Raw genomic sequence first — 23,426 nt, 5'->3', positions numbered from 1 at the left:
GCAATGTTTTTCCAAGAGACTTCTCTGAAGTATACGATTATTCAGAGATGATAACCCAAAAGAACTATCAGTGAACAAAGATGTGAACTAAAATTGAAAGTAATGAGAAAATTAGAGTTGAAGAACAAAAATCAAGTAAGTTATACGCCCTGACAATAAGATAAGTTAAAAGTAAAAAATATATAAAGATATAAAAAACAAAGGAAATAGGGCATATAAATAGGGCAAAGGAAAAGTAGGGTATAGAGGAAATTTGCTGATTGCCTTATCAAGAAAAGCTGCAAGTCAAAGGATATCACTTAAAGTTAACAATTCTAGTCATACAAACATATTTATCAATACAGAAAGAAATGTTTAGATAATACTATTCACTACAATCAAGTCAGAGAAAAGAAGGTAGCAGAGGAAGAAAAAAACACTGATTTTATCAGAGCTCATTTGAGTGACATAGAATAAAAGATTTAACATGAGTTATTTTTTCTTTCGTTTTTGTACCAGGTATTGAACCCAGGGGTGCTTAACCACTGAGCAACATCCACAGCCCATTTTTTAAATTTTTATTTTGAGACAGGGTCTCATTAAGTTGCTTAGGGCCTCACTAAGTGGCTGAGGCTGGCTTTGAACTCACAGTCCTCCTGCCTCAGCTTCCCAGCTGCTGGGATTACAGGCATGAGCCACCATGCCCAGCTATAAAGTTATTCTTATAAATATAACTGCTAAAACAAATATACACATTTTCTTTAAAAATCATAATATAGTCATCCTTTGGTATCCCAAGGAGATCAGTTCAATACACCCCTGAAAACAACAAAATCCACAGGCACTTAAGTCCCTTCTATAAAATAGTGTAGTGTTTGCATGTAACTACACACATTCTCCCATATACCTTAAAATCATTTCTAATTTAATACAAATCCCACGTAAGTAGTTGTTACACTTACTATTGAGGGAATGACAAGAAAATGTTTATACATGTTCAGTAAAGACACAACATTTTCTTTTAATGTCTTTGCAGTTGTTTGAATCCAAGGGTACAGAACCCACAGATATGGATGGTTGTGTATGTATGTATATTCAATTATATTTTTATTCAATTTCTTATCTCCTAAAATTTCAAAAGGCTGACAAAACCCTTTGCCAATTTATATTTTTGTTTAAAAAGTACAAAGATATGAGCTAATAGCTTGCTTTATACATCTGATGTCCAGTTACAGGGTCAAGCTAAAACTCAGTACCAGAGCTGGACAAGGACACGTGATATAAACAATGGGTTGTCAGGGTTTGTCAACAAGGCCAAATGATTGCTTCAGTTATTGTTGAGAAAAAGAAGGACTAAAATCCCCAGACCTCAGGGAGTCCCTATGCCACCTTCCACTCAAAGGCAGTGGTGGTATAGACTCCTACACCAGTGCGATTTCATGAAGTAACCCAAAGTAGCCTACAAAATACAGGACACTTTATATGGGTTGGAATAACAACAAAAAAAAGCATTTTCCTATAGATGTTCAATTAAAATGGTGAAAAGCACCTATTGTGTGCTAAGCCCTATGATGATACTTGGGCTAGAAAAATGAAGAAGTCATAGTTCCTTTTCAGTCTAGATGATTATAATAGAGAAATGATAAAATTGAACATGAATTTATCATTTAGTCAATAAAATAGTATCTTAATTTGCTGAAACTTTGGAAAATTCAGAAATGTAAACTGAACCTCAATCTCAAGAGATAACAACGTGATATGTGCTTTTCTTCCCACTATTTGATTACTAAAAGCAATGCTGTGAAGTCAGTCTTCTTGGTGTTTTTAGTATCTCTCCAGAAATGTTTTAATATGTATGTAATCAATATATATTTTTTTATTGTTCCCCACCTTTCTTTTCATATAAAAAGTGCATTATATATAGACAGTTTTTTTTCATTGCTTTTCTCAATTATACATCCTGGAGAACTTTTCATACTCAAAACATCAAGAACATCCACATACATAGAGTGTACTATGGTCAGGAGAATTTTATGTAAAATCTCTATAAATATACTAGGATATATCAAACAAGTGGAAGAATTATTAGGTTATTTTAAGGCTTTTGGTACAAATTACCAAATTGAGTGAGATAAAATGTAACTCAAAATGTTAAAATTTTCAGTTATTCAATCTTAATTTTTATCTAGATCTTTAATCCAAATGATAAAATATCTCATTCTTAACAGTACAAAAAGGCAGCCTTCTAGGTGGGGTTGGCAAACTATTTCTCAGAAGTGTGCAATTATTCCTAGGAGACCACTGGCTTCCTCAACTGTCTTCATAGTTACTCCCTGTTAGGATGCAGCTGCAGCTCCAGCCAGTAATTACCTGCTCATCAATTTTTAAAGGAACTGCCTGAAATTTATTTGCTGGTAAGTCTTGCAGTTTACAATTCCAAATCTATTTTTGTACATCTTTCATGGAATTGATCTTCAAAACATAAACAATTAATTTTTAAAATACCATGAAACACACATTCCATCCTGTCACAAGCAAACATCCTTGTGGAGATCATCTCTAACCTCTCTAGTATCAGTTCTTCCTCTGGTGTCATTTTCTTTTCAGAGTGAAAATTGCAATATTATATAAGAAATAGAAGAAAAAAATAACATGCTGAATTGATTTTTTAAAGAAGAAAATGCACAACTATAACTACATTATCTAAAAGACCCGTGTGACATGTAGGGAAACAACTGGAGAAAAATAAGCAAATGTATTACTAACACTGTGGACACTACATACATGGGCAAGAAGTTTTCTGTGGGATCCCCCCTGCAAAATCTCAGACTGAATTCTTCAAAATACTGTCCTCCCCATCCTAAATATAAATATATAATTGCCTTTCAGAAGTCTTTAATTTCTATTTTTATTGACATTTTTACCTTGTAGAATCACTGCTCCTTCCTTTTATACTTACTTTTTTTTTCTTTCTGACTTATGTCCTTGTACAGAATTCCAGGAAGTATTTTGAAAAACTTTAAGAAATCACTAAACATTTTCTTATATTTCTAGAAAGTACCATAGCTAAAATAACAATCAAATGAGAACAAGAAACTATTTTTGTAGACTTCCAAAGCAAATACCTATTGCCCTTAGTAGCTGATTCCAGTATTAGAAAGCACCTTATTATCTTCCATTTTATTCCTTCATGTCCTTTAAATTTACCTCCTCCATGGTTAAAAGAAAAACAGTGTTTTTCATTAACTGCATGATAGCTCATACCCTTGAAAATCACTATGTCTCCTCCTGGAAAATAAAGTTCAATCCTTAAGCTATTTTTCCTTCTAACCTACTAGATTTTGTCAGATATATTTCCAAATATCCTGAATTTATATAATAAGTTGTTCTTGGGTATGGGTGGGGACTGGGGGAGGATGACCACTAAAGAAATTAACATTTTCTCAAAAAATTCATTTTTTATCATATAGTATAAGTAAATATGAATCATTTTCCAAAATTCTAATGTCAACAAAATGGGGACCTTTTTAAAAATTATGAGTTTACTGAAGTCAAATTTAAGTGATGATTTTTTTAATAGTTCCTAAAAACTGATAAAAATATATGATTCATTTGCTCAATAAAGTTATTGAAACCTGTCACATGTGTTGAACACTATGCAAAATATAAAGATGTAGGAAAAGTTACTGGGAAACATAAGAGGAAATTAAAAGCAAGGGGAATTTATCAGTGAAACAATTTATATTATAAGAGAAACTACACCCAAGTATTCTGATTCCCTTTAAGAATTTCTACAGAATACCTTCTTACACTACAAACTAGAAAAAATTAAAAAGAAGAAATGCATGCCAAATTAAGTTGTTAACATTGAGGAATAAAAGAGACTACCTTGCCTGCTCCGGTAGATCCAGTAACTGCCAATAATTGTCCTTTTTCTATCTTGAAGTTGATATCTTTCAACACAGGGGCACCAAGGAGGGAGAAGTTACTGAAGAAGAGGCTGTTGTCACCACTGGAAATTTTTCTATTGTTATTATTTAGTTTTGCTTTCTCAAATAATTCCCCAAATCCCTGTTTAAAAATGAATAAAAGACATAAAAGGTAGGCTTTTTAGGTAATTTATGAATACTTTTATGTATGAGTGGTTTGAAAATCACATGGCACAAAATCCATTACAAAGTGTACATTATTACTTAATAGTACATAATTGCAGAGAACTTCATTTCTAGAGTACATGATTCCAAACATCTGAAAAGTATAAGCCCAATATTTAACTGGAACAAAATTGCCCTTTCTCAGAACTTCGCCTATTATCAAACTTCAATGCCAATTTAAATTAATTAAAGACTGAATATACATATACACACATCCCTTCTCCTTTAGGCTGTATACATACAAGTTACTATTCAATCCTCAGCATAATATATAGAGTAGATTTTATAATCTTCCTCTTTCAAAGCTGTAGGCACTGAATCAGAAAGGTTGAATACCCAAGTCACATAAACAGTAAGATACAGGTAGACTTACAACCCAAATCTGACTTCTATCACACTATCACACAGGTAGCTCCCCTCCTCTGAGAAGCTCAAAGGATTCTTTAATTATGTTGACTATAAATGAGATGAAATTGAAAGGTGACTCGAATGGAACACTTGCCTCCATGGAACATTTGGGGTAGTGGTCTTCAAACCAATGTAAACAGACCTAAAGATTGATCAGGAGAAAGCTGGTACACCTGGTTTCAAGGAAATCTATTTTCAGAACTCAACAGCCAAAGGCATTCTTTCCTAAAATTAAGTTGCCTGAAAATTTTCCTGCTGTCATTTCTCCTAAGCCACTTCCATCTCACAATTGTCCTTCTCTCTTTATTCATAAGCAATAGCCTTCTCACTAAGCAAGAGTGTGCTGGTCTTGCTATGTTGGACTCTCCAGAGCATAAAATCCTCTGGGACTGAAAAAACAAAGGATCCATAAAGGAAGGGTTTTCTCTTGAAAGAGGGTCAGGGTCCCATAAAAGCAAAGCCAGAAATATTGAAGAAGGCAGCATTTTATTTCACCCAGATTTCAAACTTAAGGCAATCAATGTGTATTATCTTAGAATCAAATTTCGGAAATGAGTGAGGAATAAGGCATTTTAACTAATTGTTTAATTAATTATTTAATTTTATTAGCACTTAATATAGATTATTAACTATCTGTAGTTTCAAGTCACATTTTTTGGATAAAAAACAAGTCATATTTAGCTAACTGGCTTGGTAATTTCATAAATTTATTTATTTTCCATAAGTTGAACACACTAAAGCTGCAGCACCAAAGTGTTAACAAAAATCTATTTAATATATTTAGATAATATACAATAAACAGGAAATAATATCCTTCACTACCACGTAAATCTATGTTGAAACATTTGCAAGTCAACTTAAAAATTCATCAGATGTGCAGTTTTTCAACATTCTTTTAGAGTACATAAAAGCAATGAAGCTCAAAGACTATTGCTTCTTGTTTTGATATAAGTGGCTAATATCAGTCAGCACATAATTAAAAGCAGAGCTTTCATGGAGTGGTCAGTGAAGTCTTTTAAAATGAGGCAAAGACATCTGTTAATCTCTTTTTTTTTTTTTTTTAATTTTTTATTGTGGGTTGTTCAAAACATTACAAATTTCTTGACATATCATATTCCACACTTTGATTCTAGTGGGTTATGAACTCCCACCTTCACCCCATACACAGATTGCAGATTCACATCAGTTACACATCCATTGATTTACAAATTGCCATACTAGTGTCTGTTGTGCTCCGCTGCCTCTGTTAATCTCTTATTCATGTGTATCTAATAGATACTTATCGAACACCACCTCTGCATTATAGTCCACTTCAAAAATCTCACATGGGAGAATAACATATAAAATAGATATTAATATTGTGGTGCGTGTGGTACTACAATTAAAAGGCACATGAAGTACCATGGGAATACATCTGAGAGAGCAAACAACTCAACCTTGACCAAATAAATGACATACGCACTAGCTATGAACGATGGAAGTAGAATTGCACAAGACCAAGAAATGGTTAGAGGTGTTCCTGGAAGATAGATCTGAACACACACAAAAACAAAATACGCCTCAAAAATAGTGAGTGGATGGGTTACTAACAAAGGCTGTTAATGAACTTTGGGTAGCTATGCTTAGAAGCAGGACTTTTATCTAATAAGGACTTGGATCAATGAAAGATTGCTGTTACTAAAGTCTCTTATTTTGATCACAAAAGACAGTTATTTCAAGAAAGCAGAAAAGAGACCCTCAGAGTTATACAAAAGTACATACAAGAGGAAGTGAGGGGAAGGGGAAAAATAATATAAGGGGGACAAACGAATGTCAGTAGAGGGGGCAGAGAGAGAAGAGGGGAGGGGAGGGGAGGGGAGGGGAGGGGAGGGGGGATAGTAGAGGATAGGAAAGGCAGCAGAATACAACAGACATTAGTATGGCAATATGTAAATCAATGGATGTGTAACTGATGTGATTCTGCAATCTGTATATGGGGTAAAAATGGGAGCTCATAACCCACTTGAATCAAATTGTGAAATATGATATATCAAGAACTATGTAATGTTTTGAACAGCCAACAATAAAAAATTAAAAAAAAAAAGAAAACTATATTGGGACTCGAAAGAAACAGAATAAATACCACTGAAAATGGAAACAGGAGTAGGACAAACATGATGAACTTATATTACATAAAATGGCTAAAAACAAACTGATAAATATGGTTAATAAGACCATAGAAGTGGGAAAACAAAGGAAATTAAAAGTGAATGTCATAGGATTTCTAAGAAAAAACAATAAGTACAAGAACACAAATAAAATGATATTTGTTGAAATAATGCAGTTGAATTTCTAGACCAATTATGTAAAATATATCCTAAGAAAAGGTGGTCTATAAAATAATGAACAGTGGTGCATATTTTGGCAACATGATTGAACTTGAAGGATCAAGAATCCTATGGTCTTTAGGCATAAAAGTCAAAAGTTACATATAATTTTAAAGCACGAAATATGTAAGTTCAGGATTGCCTACATGTCAGTCAACAATTGAACAATGTGTAGGGAGTGTCTCAGGAAAGAATGAATCCTAACTACCCTTGGTTGTCAAAGCACTGAAGCAGAATCAAATTAAAGATGGCAGATCTGGGGTTGAAACATAAAAAAAAAAAAAGAAAAAAAGAAACTGCTTGTCATGTACCACTGAGAATAACCATATTTAATGTTTCAGTTGATAACCCTCTACTCTTTTACAAATATAGATATGGTATTTATTTACATTTATAAGCATATATATTATTTTCAGAATATTCATAAAAATTATATGTAAGGCTTGTGACCTATTTTATGATGTTATAAATCATAACTATTTTCACATAGCATTAAGTCTTCTTAACATACTTTTTAAATGCAGGATATGTCACAGAGTGTAAACTATAAACAGTTCTCTATCTGGTGGTTTCTCTTTTAATTTAATACATCTGGGACACATGTACTTTGCTATACCTTGAGGCACATATTTTTTTTGTTTTTATTGTTTGGTATAAATTCCCACAAGAAGAATTTCCAGAGCTAAATGTATGAAAAATTTCATGTCTTTCAAAAAATAGGTCCACATTATCCTCCAGCCAACATATGAGAGTGCTCATTTTCAGGAACCCTCATCAACACTGGCAGTTGGGTTTTGGTTTGGCTGTGTGTGCGTGTGTGTAGTTGTGTATGTGAAAATGGAATCTCACTATTGATTTTATATTTATTTTATTTCTACTATGACTGAGCATTTTCCATGTTTAGGGGATCTCTGTAGTTTGGGGGGAATGGTCACAGTACTCTGTGCCTAGATTCCAGCCTTTTCCTCACCTTCTCAACTAGATGGGTAAAGTTTGACAAGCCATGACAGTCTTAGACATTACAGCTTCTATTTGCTGAGTTGAATGCACTAAAGGAGGTGACATGTTTGAAAGCATTTTGTATATAGTAAAGCAACAGTCCCTTTTTTTTTTTTTTTTAAGTAAGTGTCAGAATGATGAGTGAAGAAGGGCTTTGGAGTCAGAGACGCCAAGGCTGTCATTTGAGCTATATGCTAGCTAGTTGAGCAACCTTGTTCTAACTATTCAAACTCTCTAAGCCTTGACTTCCTTATACATGAAAAAAAGTTTTTCCTACTCATAGATCTGGAGCGAGGGAGGAGTCATATATAATTCACCAGGGACTGACTTCTCAGGTGATGCCTTCAGAGGAAATGAAGAATACACTGGAACAAGTGGGTTTCTGAAGCTCGGGGAGTGGTGACTGTGAAGTGCATGAGAAGCAGGCAGGAAATTTGGAAACACATGTATGAACTTCAGGAAGAAACCAAGGCAAGAGATGTGCATTTGAGAATCATCAGCATATTGATGTCAGTGAAACCTCAGTGAGGTCACCCACAGAGACCATGAGATGCCTGAAGATGTTTGTTGGGGTGGGAACACCAGTAGCCCATCACCACAGAAGTGACAGGTAGAACAGGCTTACATGTCATGATCTTAGGCTAAATTAATTTGGATAGAGTACTCACTAAAGCTAAATCAAGTCATTAATTCCACAAGAAAAGAACAGTTGTAATAGATCAGTGAGGGCACAATCCATAATGCAGTGGGGAGAAGTACACTGTGAGGCAGTGAGAATAGTTTTGACAACAAAGGGAAAAAAAGTGATAAGGTTGGAAAATGAGATTCAGTGGGCACAAATTCAAGGAAAAAGGTGTTTTAACTGAAAATATTTAAATGTAAGGAGTCAATTGAGAAAAGATATTGAAATTTCTGAAGAGATTAATTACAGTTCTTCTGAGAAGCTGAAAGAAGGTACAATAATTCAAACAAGGGCAGGAGGAAGCACACATCTTTCTCTTAGACCAAAAATAAGAAGGAAAAGATAATTATGAGGTTCAAGAGAGAAGTTGGAAGCATTCTGTGATAATGGTCTCTATTTTTTCTGTATATAACAGAAGGCAAGGCCATCTACTGGGAGTGGGTGCATCCTGATAGATGTTGAAGGTTTCAGAAAAGTGGTAAAATTCTAGAACAGCTTTTAGAGAAATTATAAAGAAAATTAACTGAAGACTCTTCCAAGAAGGATTACAGGGCAAACTGAGGTTGAAACAATAAATGTATAAAACTTGCAGTTGATTAGAGTATATTTTGATTTTCCCAGATAACACTTCCTTCTCCAAAGCTGATAAAGGGAGCGTTTTAAATTTAAAAAATTAAATTTAAAAATTTTAAATTAAATTTAAAATTAAAAAAAATCAGCAAAAAGAAAAGGGAATTGAGAGTATAGGTGGGAGAAGCACCAAGATGACTGGTCTTAGAATAAGCAGAAGATAAGCCAAGAGGGGTCCAAAGGGAGAACTAGAATAACTACAATCTAATGAAACTGAAAGGCTATGAAAGTAGACTTAAGAGGCTTGGGAGTTTCGGGCTAAGAAACAGATTTGAGAATGTGACATTTCTAAAGCTACACAAATCTGAGTACTAACAAAGCTCAGGATATGTTGAAGAGAGAAAGTTTTTGAGGAAGTCATATAAGTTCTAAGGATAGTGTTGAAAGGATCATCTATGTGGATGTTGAAGTCTCAGACAAATGGTAGAGACTTAACAAGCACCAATATCCTATAATGTGCCATCAAGTAGTGTCAGGGGTTTGACAGGTGACACAGACTGGAGGGAAAAATACAGCCAGATGGAAGACAATGACTCAGTGAAAGAGCTCTAGACTCTGGTATTTGGGTCCAAAATCCAGTTTCAGCCTTTGTCAGTTGTGTAAGCTGAGGCAAGACCTTTAAGTTTTCAAAGTCTCCATTTTCTTATTAGTGGAATGGAAATATTTACATTATTTAGGTCACAGGAATGTTATAAGCTGCTTTAGTTTGGACCTGATTTCTTTCCTCCATCTCGTTCCAAGGCTTAAGTGTTAAAGGCTTGGTCCCCAGACTGTGATACTACTGGGAGGACATTAAACTTTTAAGAGGTGGTTGGAGGAAATGAGGATATTGAGAGTATGCCCTAGATATTGGGATCTCGGTCTCTATCTCTCTTTTTGTTTCCCACCATGAAGTGTTGCCTCACCACAGGCTCAAAAGCAATGGGTCAACCAACCATGGACTGAAACTCTGAAATTGGGAGCCAGAATAAACCTTGCTTCTTTCTAAGTTGATTATCTTGGGTATTTCCTCACAGTGATGGAACACTAACTAACCAAAAGAAATTAAAGGAGACAAAACTCATAAAATGCTTATCCTGCTGCCTGGCATGGAGTGAGGGCTCAAGCATGTTTCTTCTTTTATTCAATGGAGAAAGAAAGGAATGGAGGATTTTTAGACCCAAGTAGAAAAACAATAATCAGAAAGAAGTAGGGAAAATTTCATATTTCTCCTTTATGTTCAGAAGGGCATTTGAAATTCCTAAATGCAAAGAACTAAAATAAATCTTAGCAACACACTTTTCCACAAAACAATTTTACTAGGCAGATGAAGAATTATTCTATTTCCCACATCTTTTAAAAAATAAAGTAAAATGTATCTCAATTATAAAGTTATATATATAAATAAATCAAGTTTACTATATTGTGAGAGACTCAGAAACAGGACATCAGTTTTACTATTCCTATCTTTACTCAACTGATAAAAGTGATTAAGAAATAAGAACTCAATAGGTGTTCTCAGTAATCAAATATTGCTTCTTAGAGGATAAAGTTATATTTGTTCTGAGAAAAAAATGAGAGAATTTTTACAGTGAATAAAATAACTTAAAAATAGTAAAAAATTTAAAAATCATTGGTATATCTCTCCTACTTCTTTTTGTTGACTGATGTATATAAACACATTGGACTACAACTTGAGATTTGAGAAGTTAACGTTCATTGAGGAACCAATAAATTCCTGGTTCTCTAATGAATACTTCACACAAATCATCTCAGTGCCCTTCACAACAAATTTTCAAGGTAAATATTAATATTCTTCATTTTACAGAGAACCAGAGGCTTCTCAAAGTTAAAGTAATTTGATTTAGAATAGATGGAAGTAAATGGCAGAGCCAGGATTCAAACCCAGCCTCAAAGCCTTTGATCTCTGTACAAGTTCCTGATCTGAGGTGAAACACATCGCATGGCTTTTTTCTACTGCATCTAATATTCCTGGGCTTCTCCTTCTTACTTTATAAAATAAGAGAAGTGGTCTCTCCTTTCAGTTCTATCAATTATATCATCATTGTGATCTTACTTCCCATCGGAATGAAGGGTAGACTCTCAAAGAAAAACCTCTAAACATGATTTTTTAAGAATTAAGAATTCTTACCTCCTCCCAGAAGGCGGTTACATTCTCCATCTCTACTTCTGTAGTTGTTAAGTTATATTCTAATGTCTTATACTCTTGCTTTTGTAAGAAATCCTGTTCATGAAAGAAAGCAAAATCATAGTGTAGTTATTAAATCTATGTTATATTCTAATGGTGCTGCATCTTAAACACTGATATTAACAATTAAATTAAAAATTATTTCTTAATAAAACAATTTTATAATGGTGTACTAAACTTAATTAAAGCATCAGAAGCCATCATATTTGAAAGAATTTCTTTAAATATTTGACATTTTATTCTACTGTCTTTATGCTTATATTTCAACATATAGCTGATTCTTCCTCATACTATTACATATTTACTTTAGTTATATATTTATAAAGCAACTCTGAATTACCTGCCAATGTGCCTTTGTTCAACAACAGAAGAGATAAAAATAAATATCTTCATCTTTACAACACCCTTATGAGAGGGAGTGTTAGCATCAATTCTCTGGGTTAAATAAAGATGTAAAGATTTGATGTAACTGGTTTTAAGGTGGCAAACCTTAAAGAGTCTAAGAGAAGGATTCTATTGGAAATTCCAAACCCATAGGGAGCATGAGGAGGACTTAACCACTTGAGTCTGAAGTCTTTACCACTTGAGTCATAAAAATATCTGGTTCTTTCATAGTTTCTTCCCCTTCCTCTCTGCTTTCTTCTCTTTCTCTCTTTTGATTTATCTCATTTTCTCCCAGTTTTGTTTTCCAGATCTGTTTATCACAGATCTCAAACTCACTCTCAGTTATATAATTAGAAGGGAGCTGATAGAGATTGCAATGAATTGGTAGGTGCTCTTCAAGGGACCAGTTGCCACAGCTTGTGGGAACGAAGACAGATTACAAGATTTTTCAAGTCTTTGATAAGAGACTGAACATGACTGAGGGGGTGCATGTATACATGAAAGAGACAGACAAAGAGACATCTCCCGATTTCTAACTGCTGATAGCTAATTCAAATTTTAAAAATGTACAGTCCAACTAAACAGATCTAAGAGCGAAAATTAGGTCCAATGGGCCACCATTTGCAACCACTGACTTGCATTAAATAATGGTAGCACAACATAAAAGTGGAGTTTACCCTTCACCCTGAACTTGTATTTCTGTCATAAGGGTTTATTTTATGGGTTAAATAAATAAATATTAAAAGTAAAAAATACTTTATCTGCTTATTAATAAAGCTTATCCAATTAGCTCTCTATAAATTTACTCTCATCACCTGACGATTTTAGAACTCTTCCCAGCTGCCAGCTACATCAATATTGCTGGGATTTTTAAGGTAATTAACATGGCATGAGATACCATTGTCATCCATTATACTTCTCTTGGAAATGCTAGGAAAAATTTAAAGTGAACATTCCTGGTATTAGTTGGAAATTTTATAACTTCTTTGTGAAGGAAATTTCCTTTTCAATCTTTTTTCACATTTACAAAGTTCACTAAGAACAGATATATTCACGGACAGATCACTCGGATGAAATTCTCAAGATTACAAAAATGATTAAATTCCTTTGGGCTATGAGAATATCACAGGTTTTCTTTTTATTTCACTAGATTTTCATTACAAGGATTCATTACATCATGTATATATGTCAAGAGAAGAAATCTCATGCATTACATAGGTCCAAGACCAAACATTCATCTCTAGAGAGTTTACTTGCTAGAAAATCCTGAAACATTTCAAAATCACACTATTTGACACACAGTTATGATAAATTACCTGTATTTTGTTTATTGCTCCAAGAGAGTCGTACCATGTTTGTACGGCCCAAGGGAATTGCCGTGTGACCGCCATGCGCAGCACAATGCAGAATGAGATGGTTGTGAATATTTTTCGAAGGATGATTCCTTTGATAAGTGCATAGGGAAGCACAGATAAAAACACCACAAAGAATCCTGAGAAGAAGAAGGCTGAGCTATTGACGTATCTCACATAGGCTGCCTTCCGGGTCAGTTTCAGTTCTGTCCTACAAAATAAAATTAATTATAATAATAATAATAAGATTCAAGATATTATTTTACTTTTCAAATATCAGGCCACTTGGAATGTAAAATCTGAACATGGGGTCTACATTCTTCCTGTTGTGTTCTGACCCTGGCTCCACCCTATGAGTTGTGTGAACTTGGGCAAGTTATAAACCTCTCTGGGCCTCAGTCATCTTATCTGAAAAAGGGATAATAATGCATCTATCAGTAAATACCTATAAATATTATTTTTAATTATACTAGTAATTTAATTATTGTTATTTTATATCTTTATTCACTTCATTACTAACTTGTAAGATTTATGATGCTGACAATTTTTTTTGTTTCTTATTTTAAATAATTAAGGAAAATGTTGCTAGATTTATAAAAGAAAAAGACAATTTTGTGATTACCTAATGAGATTCTTAACATTTTAGAAATTATAGCTTGACTGTGAGAAATAATGAAAAGATATACATGCATATATATGTATGTTATGTGTTTATTGATTTATTTATTTATATGACAGAAGAGTGGTTCTGAAACACGAGCATAGGCAAAAATCACCCAAGAAGCTGTTAAAAATGCATCCTCAGGCTACATTCATAGATATTGATCAAGTAATCTCCACTGTTTCCAGATCTGTTTTAGAAAAAGAAGCCAGGTGATTCTGTTGCAGAAGGTTCTTGAAAAATTTTGGGAGTAGACACTGTATCCTCTCTATCTCTGTCTTTCAGTGTAATAATTTGCATTCATATTACATTATTATCAGTCCTCTAATCTGAACTACAAGTGTGAGCTATTTTAACACATGTATGAGGGCTTAAATGCTCCAACAGGCAGAAAGCAGGGAAGGAAGAGGCTATGGAGAACAGAGGACAACATGGCCTTCAACCTTCCAGAAGCCATAAAAAATTGAAGTTGCTTGTGATTGTCCCCATCTAGTCCTTGGGTAGTCAGTCAAAAAGCACTATAGATAAATAGAGAGCTCTGGAGGGAGTTAACAAAAACTGTGCTATGGCAAAGCACTGGAATTTGGTGCAAGTTCCACAGACTTGTATAATTCAGAGAAGCAATTCTCATTAACTTGATAGAATTCAGAGGGAATAATTTTAGGGCTTTTAATTTTTTTAGTTTTTTGTCTTAAAGGAAATGTCATTTGAGCACACCAGTGAAGAAAGTGAAGTTCAATGTATCCCATGTGCATTGTGATCAGTCTAATAATGTGCAATACTTGCTACTTCAATAATTTGACTTTGAAGATAGATTATGATTTTGGGAACTCACCTGGGTCTAATCCTGGCTCTGTCAATTTTATCTATGCCACCTTAAGCATGTCACTCTTCCTTCTAGTTTTATAGACTAAAAATCTAAAGAGAAACACACCTTCCTTGTGGAGTTCTCAAAATTAAACGACAGCATAGCAGAGGGTCTACTACTAGAATCTAAAATATGTGTCCTTTCCTTTAATAGGAAAAAAATATTCAGGTTGATTAGGTTGGTAATTATAAGATGGCAGAAAATACTGTTTACAATGTAAAAAAAATGTCAAATTGTTGAAATATAGTAGAAACAATTGAGAAAAATAAGAAGAGGTCAAACACGAAAAGAATAATGGATCCAAGAACACTTATACAACTCATCCAGAAAGCAATACTCACCATAATAAAATCACTAACAGTTTAGGAGTCATAAAACTATTTTATCAGGTTCTTATAAAAAATGGAGAGTGACTTTATTATCAAAGAGCAATAAAAGAGTAGATTTCCAAGGAGCTTTGCACAGCCTTTTGCCCAGTTATCCAATGGCCCAGGCTAGGGTAATCACTCCTTTAAAGTGTATCCTGTCAATCTCTTTCAGAACATTGTATTTGCTCTCTTGAATAGAAGCAATTCTTGCTTTCCCATATTTACATCAGTACTTTCCAGCCTTTTCAGGTAACAATTTCATGCTGGATTATACTAGTTACAACCAGACATTTGCTATTAGAATTGGTCAAACACGAATACGGAATAGAGGGATAAATTTCGTTTTTGAGGAAGGAGGAGAAAAAAAAAAACAACATTGTCAAGAAAAGTCAGCCTAAGAATGACCTGGCCATGAGTTTATCATTAGGGCTAAGAAAACCAGATCCTCTGATAATCTCCTATCAGCCTGGCGATGCGATGCCTCTATGAATGAGCCTAGAGTGATACAGCACTCCCTTGTTAATGAGAAGAACAACTTCTATCAACTGAAAAATTCCCCAAGATCTTTAAGGATGTTTCTGGAAAGAAAATGCAATTCTTTTCCTGGATTTGTCTTGAAAGGCAAAACAAAAACAGGTGACCAATAATGTTTGGGAAATAAATATGCTTTTACTCTTTCTATTTACATGGCAAAGAACTTTACATTTCAGCATTTCATTTGTTGTTCCAATCACACACCTGCAGCTCAGTTACCATTGTCTACTGGACTCAGCAGCCTAAAATCCTAATAATCCATATTCATTGCATACAAAAGGGTACTCTCCTTTTTAGTATATTTTTCCCTGTGAAACTCTCATGTGACATACATCTTGAGATTACTTGTCTCCAGTGGTGTTATCAACAACCACAAAGTCTTCTAGGATCTTTTTTTGATAACAGTTTGTAGAACACAGAACTCAACGAAAGGCAAATGGTGTTTAGTTCATATTTTGTTCAAAATTTTTTCAGTAATTGTATCTCAGTCTGAGCTGTACATTTTTTTTGCTAGATATACTCTTTATTAAAAATCTGTGAAAGGTTATATAAGGTAAAAGAAGACTAGACATAGATGTCAGGTACTGATTGATTCTATCTCAGGAGGTGGCTTTCATTTTAATTAACCTGACTTTGCCTCACGTATACAGTTTATAGGAGCAAAATATACGGATATTACCCTGTGTCATTTTTCCTATATTAAGGAAGAATCAATATAATTTTTCCAAATAGTTATTTTCATTATCTTATGAGTTGTAACATATAAAGTAAGTAAAATGTCATAATAGAGAATCATTTACACAGTATGGAATTATATGTAGGATATTCTTTAATAAGGTATAAATATCCTTGTAGTGCAAAATAAAATTCTGAATCAACTATGTAAAACTGCAGCACATCAAAATAACTTATGCAATTAATGCATAAATATTGATACATCTCAATATACTTGTTTGTCAGAAACTTCAAATATGAGGTGGAAATTTACTGTGATAGACTTTTTAAAATATTAAGGATAAAGTTATTAACAGTATTATAATTATCACAACAACTTACTGTCTTAGGTTTTCAATCATTTTTTCTACTGCTTCTTCCCAGCAGTATGCCTTCACAGATTGGATATTTTCAATCATTTCTGAGGTGATCACAAGTCTTTCATTGATCTTTCCAGCTCTTTGATCTCTGTAAATCAATTGATCAAGTTAAAAAAGGTGGGGCGGGGGGGGGGGGCAAGAACTGCTCAAACTTTTAAGAAAAGCTACAAAAATAATAGTTATCATTTAGTAAATGCCTCCTTGGTATTAGTCACTGTATTACATACATTCCATACACTATTCCTCAGCCTTATGAAAGTCTACGAGAAGTATTTATCTTCATTTTAAAAACCAGATGAAAACAAGAATACAGTCTGAGATTCAAGCAAAGACCTACATGACTCCAAAATTTATATAGTTTCTTTCCTACTGTAGCTGAAACTCTAGAATTCCTCTAACCTAAGCAGTAACTGATATCCCTGTTTTTTGTTGTTGGTTTTTTTGGGGGTTTTTTTGTTTGTTTTTTTTCTGTAATAAAAAGAGATTAAGGGGCCAGGGATATAGCTCAGTTGGTAGAGTGCTTGCCTTGCATGTACAAGGCCCTGGGTTCAATCCCCAGCACCACCACCAAAAAAAAAAAAAAAAAGCAATTAAAGTCAACAAACTACACAAAATTTATGTATTGCCTCCAATTTATACAAATGTCATATCAATTTTTACCTAAACCTTATGAATTATAAAAATGCACTGAATATTAACACATTTTAAAGAAATTCTATAGACTTTCAAGGAAAGAAATGTCCTAGTGGTATATTTATACCACTAAAATAATTCCTTATTAACCCCATAATTCAGTAATAGAAAACTCTTGATTTTACTAGAAAGGTCTTTTTGAAAACCTGATTTAAACACTTTCAAGCTATGATGATAAATTCCTACCTGTACTTCATCATCATTCTCCCTAACCCAGCTTGCACAAGGGCTACAACTATCAGGAAAGCAAGGCCACAGAAAGCAGAGGCCTGTAACAAGTCCCAGAGCAGCCCCATCAGGAGAGTCACTTGTAAAGGAGCAATCCATACAAAATGTGCCAGTGCAAGACCCTAGAAAATAAAAGCACAAGAAAAAAAAATGGTATGTTATCCCCCACCCCCAAAATCAAATAAAATATAAAACAAAATAAGCACTCAGAACTTATGTAATCAAACACTTCATGGTCCTTAGCAAATTAAAATTTAGGTGTCCATTACATGAACACAAAGCAATGAGCTCAAATATTCTACACAGAGACTAGATTTTCCCAAGAACAAACTCAAGTCACCACATTTTTAAGCATGTTTTTAACTCAGTGAAATTGAGACTAGATATCTTAAGTATTGTGTCCACAATTTATTTAAATAACATCTCTTTGGGGATAAAGCAAGAACCATCATAGAACATGAGAGAATAAAGGACTCTCCTCAGGGCTCCATCCACATAGAAATGCACAACTCTATTACCTGACAGGTATTCAGAAAAATATCTGCTCAATTCAGCAGTGATTTATTTAGCATTTGATTGGGTCCAGTGCTACGGTAAGTACTGGAAATGCAAAGGTAAATAAAACTCATTATCTGTCCTCAAGGACCTTGAATCTATTTGTCACATAAGACAGCGCAGAATAAAAATTGCTCGCAGTATCATATTTAGCCAAAGTAAATAATGAATTTAGAGTATTAAAAGGAAGCAAGGCCTAATAAGGATTAAGTTTTGAAAATCTTATTAAGAGCAACTTGAGGTGACTTTGAGTTGGACAGTTCCACCAGACCTCGGAATGGCACTCTGCTACACAATTTAGCTTTCTCAATTCCCAGAAATAGCCAAGGCAGGGATAAATAAGACTTAACTACTTATTACTGTTATCTGACACAGGAAAACTCCATCTTTGGGGTTGCATGATTTCTAACATATCACATAAAAGATTTAATCACCAGGTACATACTTCATCAAATTTGTTCAGGTTGTTGGAAAGGAGACTAACAAGCTGCCCAATACTTATTTTATCCAGAACACGGCTTGACAGTTTTAAAGTCTAAAAGGAAAATGGGAAGTTAGGTAATATCAACAAAAAAAAGACAAATACATTTATTAGTAACATTATAATAAAGCTGAGGAATTAGGCTATGTGTATGCAGTTTTAAGTAAAGGTAATGAAATTTATTTACTTATTTTTATCTAGCTTTGGATCTTCTCAGATTTATAAATATTTCTCTTAACTGAAAATATTATACTGATCCGGACATACATCTATTTATCTTCTAATGTATAGACAGTAGTAATTACTTTTTTCTCTTTTATAATAGGAATGATATTGTTCTTAAATGTCCATGTACATGATGTGGGGTTTTTGATTTTTGTTTTGTTTTGTTTCATTTGCTTTTATTTTTAAAAAATAAAATATAAGGCAGTGAAACTTGAAATTAAAAGCTTGGCCTTGATTTTTTTATGAAGTCTTATACTACCTCTTGAATAAAACTACTAATAGGATCAATAAAAGTAATTATGAATAGTTGAATTATTAAATATTTTGTGAAATATCATATTAAAAATACAAAATCTTTAAATTTTATAAAGAAAAATGCAGCGATACGTGAAAAATACTTAAGTAGATAAATTAATTTTTTACTTATTAAGTACAAGCTAAATAATTAAAATAGGTAAATCAATTCTGATTATGAAAGAGCACGGTTCAAAGAAAAAAAGATCAGAGTAATGCTTTGCAAAATTTAATAAGAATTGATTTGCTTTTAGATGGCTTTGACTGGAAAGCATCTGTCTAATATTTCTTTCAATTGAATTCATTACAAATTTATTGAGCATTTAGTAGATACAAATCACTATACTTGATATCTTAGGAATTAAAATTTATTAAAACATAATTCTTGCCTCAAAGCAACCTAGTACATAAATAAGTATGATATGATAAGTTAGTTAAGGAAAGTAAAAATTAATAGAGTAGTTAAGAGAAAGTTCACAGTTCTGGTTAGACAGTCTAGAAATATTTTCTCAGATTCATCTGGAATCATGGAGAGTACCTTAAAGAATCAAGGAAGTTAATACTAAAACATTATCAGAGCAATACTGGGGGCAAGGATCCACTGAGCTAGTTTACATACGGCTTGAACTTGAGTTCTGCACAGGGTACCCCACTGAGCTTTGTGCACAGTAAGCATTTAGTGAATATTCATCAATCTAGTTATTTATGCTTTCTTTAAATTCAGAGGCAAAACTCAATTTTGTTTGCATTTACATTCATTATTTCCAGTATAATGTGTTATGGTTACAGAATTTGGAACAAAACAAAAGGCTTTGGTTCAAAATTTGAAATATAGAAAGGGTCCTACATGTTCCTGCTGTGAAGATGAATAGCTTGGCCATAGGTAACAGTGAGACCTTAGAAGAGCCAAGACAAGGCTTACTTTAGGGGCCAAGTCAGAGCCACACGGAGATGAAATCACATTCTTTGGTGATGATGCCAATGAAGGACAATAAATAACTAGCAAAATAAAGCAAACTGGTTAAGGACACATGCATTCAACATTGAGAAAGAATAAATGCAATAGCCTTTAACTTTTCCTTCATGCATTTTGAGTCTGAAGCACATATATTTTCATTAAATGTTACTTGAAGAACATATGTTTGAGAACTAGCCTTGCTCTTTATTTGTCCTCGTTTACCTTTTCCTTCATGGTTATATTTCAGTCCTTATTTCATTTGTCCTAATGGTTGGAAACCCTTCCACTTCAGACAATGTGATTTATCCATCTTGATATTTGGAAATAGTTTCAATGCTTCTAGGTCTTTGTTTCCTAATCCATAAAATAGGGATAATAGTACCTACCATATGGAGTTATGGGATGGATCAAATGAGATCATATCCCTCAATCATTTAGAAGCTTATTGTGCATATCATTAGCTATTATGATTATGATAATAAGTACTTTTTATAAATATTATTAAGTTAATTCAAATTTTTAATACCAAGTTATATAGGTACCACATTTCAAATAATGCCTAATAATTTTTGAGTTATGCAAAATTTCTAGATCAAAATAAACATTTTATTATTTTGTCACCCATGTGTTTCTGGGACTTGTGAACTTATGAGATTGCAGTTAAGGTGATTCTTTTAAACCTGACTCTGTTTTTTTTTTTCCTCTGCCTCCATAAAAGGCTGTTTTGAATAATAAAGTATGGCTATCAAGGTTTTACAGCACAGTTGACCTTGTATGTGTATCATGGAAGTGTTATGGGTTGTTCGCTGCAGGTGAATTCCAGATCCATACCCCTTATAAGCCAAGTTTGTAAAGTTTTTATACTGGGGGAAGAAAAAAGAAAAGAAGAATAAACCAATATCTAAATGATTCAATCAATACAGCTTTCTTTAATGGCCTGATAGAACCAAGCAATCACATATGGTATTGCATCAAATTGAGGAAAGCATATGCCATTGAAATGACCTTCAATTGTGTTTAGGAGATAGTTAAATGTTCATTTGAATTTGCCTAAATCATGCCTTAGCAACTTGGATTCTTGTCTGGATACTACACACAGAAAAGCAGAGTAAGTTCTTATGATCTCATGCATATGCTGTTTCAAAAACTTTAAAGTTGCAGATTCACAGGATAACAAAGATCCAACTCAAAATAAAACAGAGGATAAATACCACAACTTGAAACAAGGTCCCCACTGGTGACAACTAGTTAAGGTGGAAATTCAATGATTGGTTTATCAATAATGATAGCACATTATACTCTTGTTAGTGAACACAAAGACAGGCAGATGGCATTTTACCATCAAATGATATGTTGGCATTGACTTTTATGCACACTATGTGCCATTTTAGCAAGGAATCATGGATTCCAAGAATATTGATAGATAGGGGTATAGCTCAGTGGCAGAGCACTTGCTTAGCAATTTGAAGCATTGAGGGGAAAAAATCCAAAAACATGAATAACATGACTAAAATTTAAACCTACAACACAGACAGGTTACAAAAGATGCTTAATAGTTATCAGTTGAAGTAACTGAATTATCAAAGAAAATTAAAAACATTAGTTATTCCTGTCATTTATTTCACAGGCATATGAAATTAATTTCAGCATTTAGCCCTTACTTGTATCAGCTCATTACCTACATTGTGGCATTTAAGACACGTGCCAAGGAGAATACATGTACTCTGGGGACTGTGCAAGAAAGTATTACCTTCTTATAAATCAGGCTAAACATAGCTATTCTCATTTGCATTCCAATGTGATGAAGGCCAAAAATGGCCGGGTGAAGGAGCAGTGTCCTCACGATAAAGAGCAAGCATAAGCCTATGGCTAGGTAAATGGCGATGGAGCGTTCCGCCTTGTTATCTGGATCATAAGAAGCTATGATTCTTCCCAGTAAGAGAGGCTGTACTGCTTTGGTGACTTCCTGAAGAAGGAGAGAAACAAAGAAAATGAAGTTAATTTCCATTTCATAAAACGCTCTCACAATTTCAACATAAGAGATTTAATCTTTACAGAAGGACTTAAAATGGGGTTCCAGAGAGGGTCAAATGTCTATGAAACTTCAGACACTGTCTTTATATCTGGATACTTTCAAATAAGATTTTTGAGCAGGGCATGATGGGGCCCACCTGTAATCCCATCTACTTAGGCTGAGGCAGGAGGATCACCAGTTTAAGCATAGCCTGCGCAATTTAGCAAGACTGTGCCTCAAAATACAAAATACAAAGGGCTGGGGATATAGCTCAGTAGTAGAATGCTTGCCTAGCATGCATGAGTCCTGGGTTCAACCCATAGTACCCCCCACACACATGCACACACATTTGAATTTTGGATCATAGAGAAAGTAATTTGAAGACAAGTTTATGTATATTTTTAACTTAAAGGTGGATAATGACCACAAAGTAAAGGTATACATTCTGAAATGATTTGTTAGTCACTAACACCTACACGGTGCTGAACAGTTCCTAAAATATTTCCCATTTAATTTCATAAAACTTTTGGAGTCAAAGTAGGTCTTTTTATTTTTACTTTACAGTTGTTGAAACTGAGGCCAAAGAGTCAACATGAAATAATACAAAATAGAGTTTTCAAAAGTGTTTTGAGCAATGGCTTGATTTTCAGGATGAACACAGCTACTCAAGGCTTTCTACCACATAGCAGAACTGGTGACAGGAGGGAGGAGCATGTCAGCACCAGTAGAATTTAAGGCCAGCCACCAGGGATACCATTCCCTTCTCAACCTGGAATAGCATGGACTTCAGTGAAGAAGTCTGTCCAGTTCCTCCACCTCAGGCCAGTTCCCAACAACTCATCAACTCCTCAAAAGTCTTCAATCAATTACAAAAACAAATTGTCCATCCAATTCATTATCCTTTCTCCTGAAAATATAGGAATAGATTTGTAAAAGGAGGCCTAATTCTTCTTACCCATCTTGATAAATTTCCTTCATAAGGAAAAAATGCGTAATCCCTCATTTTGTCTAACAATGATCTAGTAAAAGGAGAATCTGGGGTTAAATTCTACAAAAAGATGTTATACTCATTGGTTTCACTTCAAGTGATATTTCCAATCCTGACTGTCCCCACCCTGCTATTGCTTAGCATTACTCTAAGCAATATCCAATTATTCCCTAATTTGCTTCCCCACCCCCGCATTCTCTACAATGTCTTTTCTAAATTGCAAATGCCCAGTACTAGCCCTCACATTCTCAACAGATAGCCATGTTTTCTACATCAACTTCATTCCCCACAGACAACTATAATCTACACATAGCTTTGTGTAG

At 33.9% G+C, this 23,426-nt stretch overlaps 1 protein-coding gene across 2 annotated transcripts in view; it reads right to left on the bottom strand.

Moving 5' to 3' along the window:
• The window catches only part of Cftr (CF transmembrane conductance regulator), a 174,083-nt gene that overhangs the window by 101,722 nt on the left and 48,935 nt on the right, over window positions 1–23,426 (bottom strand). For both annotated transcript variants that reach the window (XM_046422533.2, XM_046422531.2), the window contains exons 4-10: window positions 21,852–22,067; window positions 18,589–18,678; window positions 17,547–17,710; window positions 16,630–16,755; window positions 13,107–13,353; window positions 11,350–11,442; window positions 3,868–4,050 (exon numbers count right to left, since the gene is read on the bottom strand). In XM_046422533.2, the coding sequence (XP_046278489.1) occupies window positions 3,868–4,050; window positions 11,350–11,442; window positions 13,107–13,353; window positions 16,630–16,755; window positions 17,547–17,710; window positions 18,589–18,678; window positions 21,852–22,067 (1,119 nt within the window). The remainder of the gene's footprint in view (window positions 1–3,867; window positions 4,051–11,349; window positions 11,443–13,106; window positions 13,354–16,629; window positions 16,756–17,546; window positions 17,711–18,588; window positions 18,679–21,851; window positions 22,068–23,426) is intronic.

The sequence above is a fragment of the Marmota monax genome, unplaced genomic scaffold (assembly GCF_021218885.2).
Source record: "Marmota monax isolate L192 unplaced genomic scaffold, Marmota_monax_Labrador192_F-V1.1 WCK01_AAM20220418_F8-fsc00027, whole genome shotgun sequence".
NCBI lineage: Eukaryota > Metazoa > Chordata > Mammalia > Rodentia > Sciuridae > Marmota > Marmota monax.
This window is presented reverse-complemented; position numbering and strand designations above follow the sequence as displayed.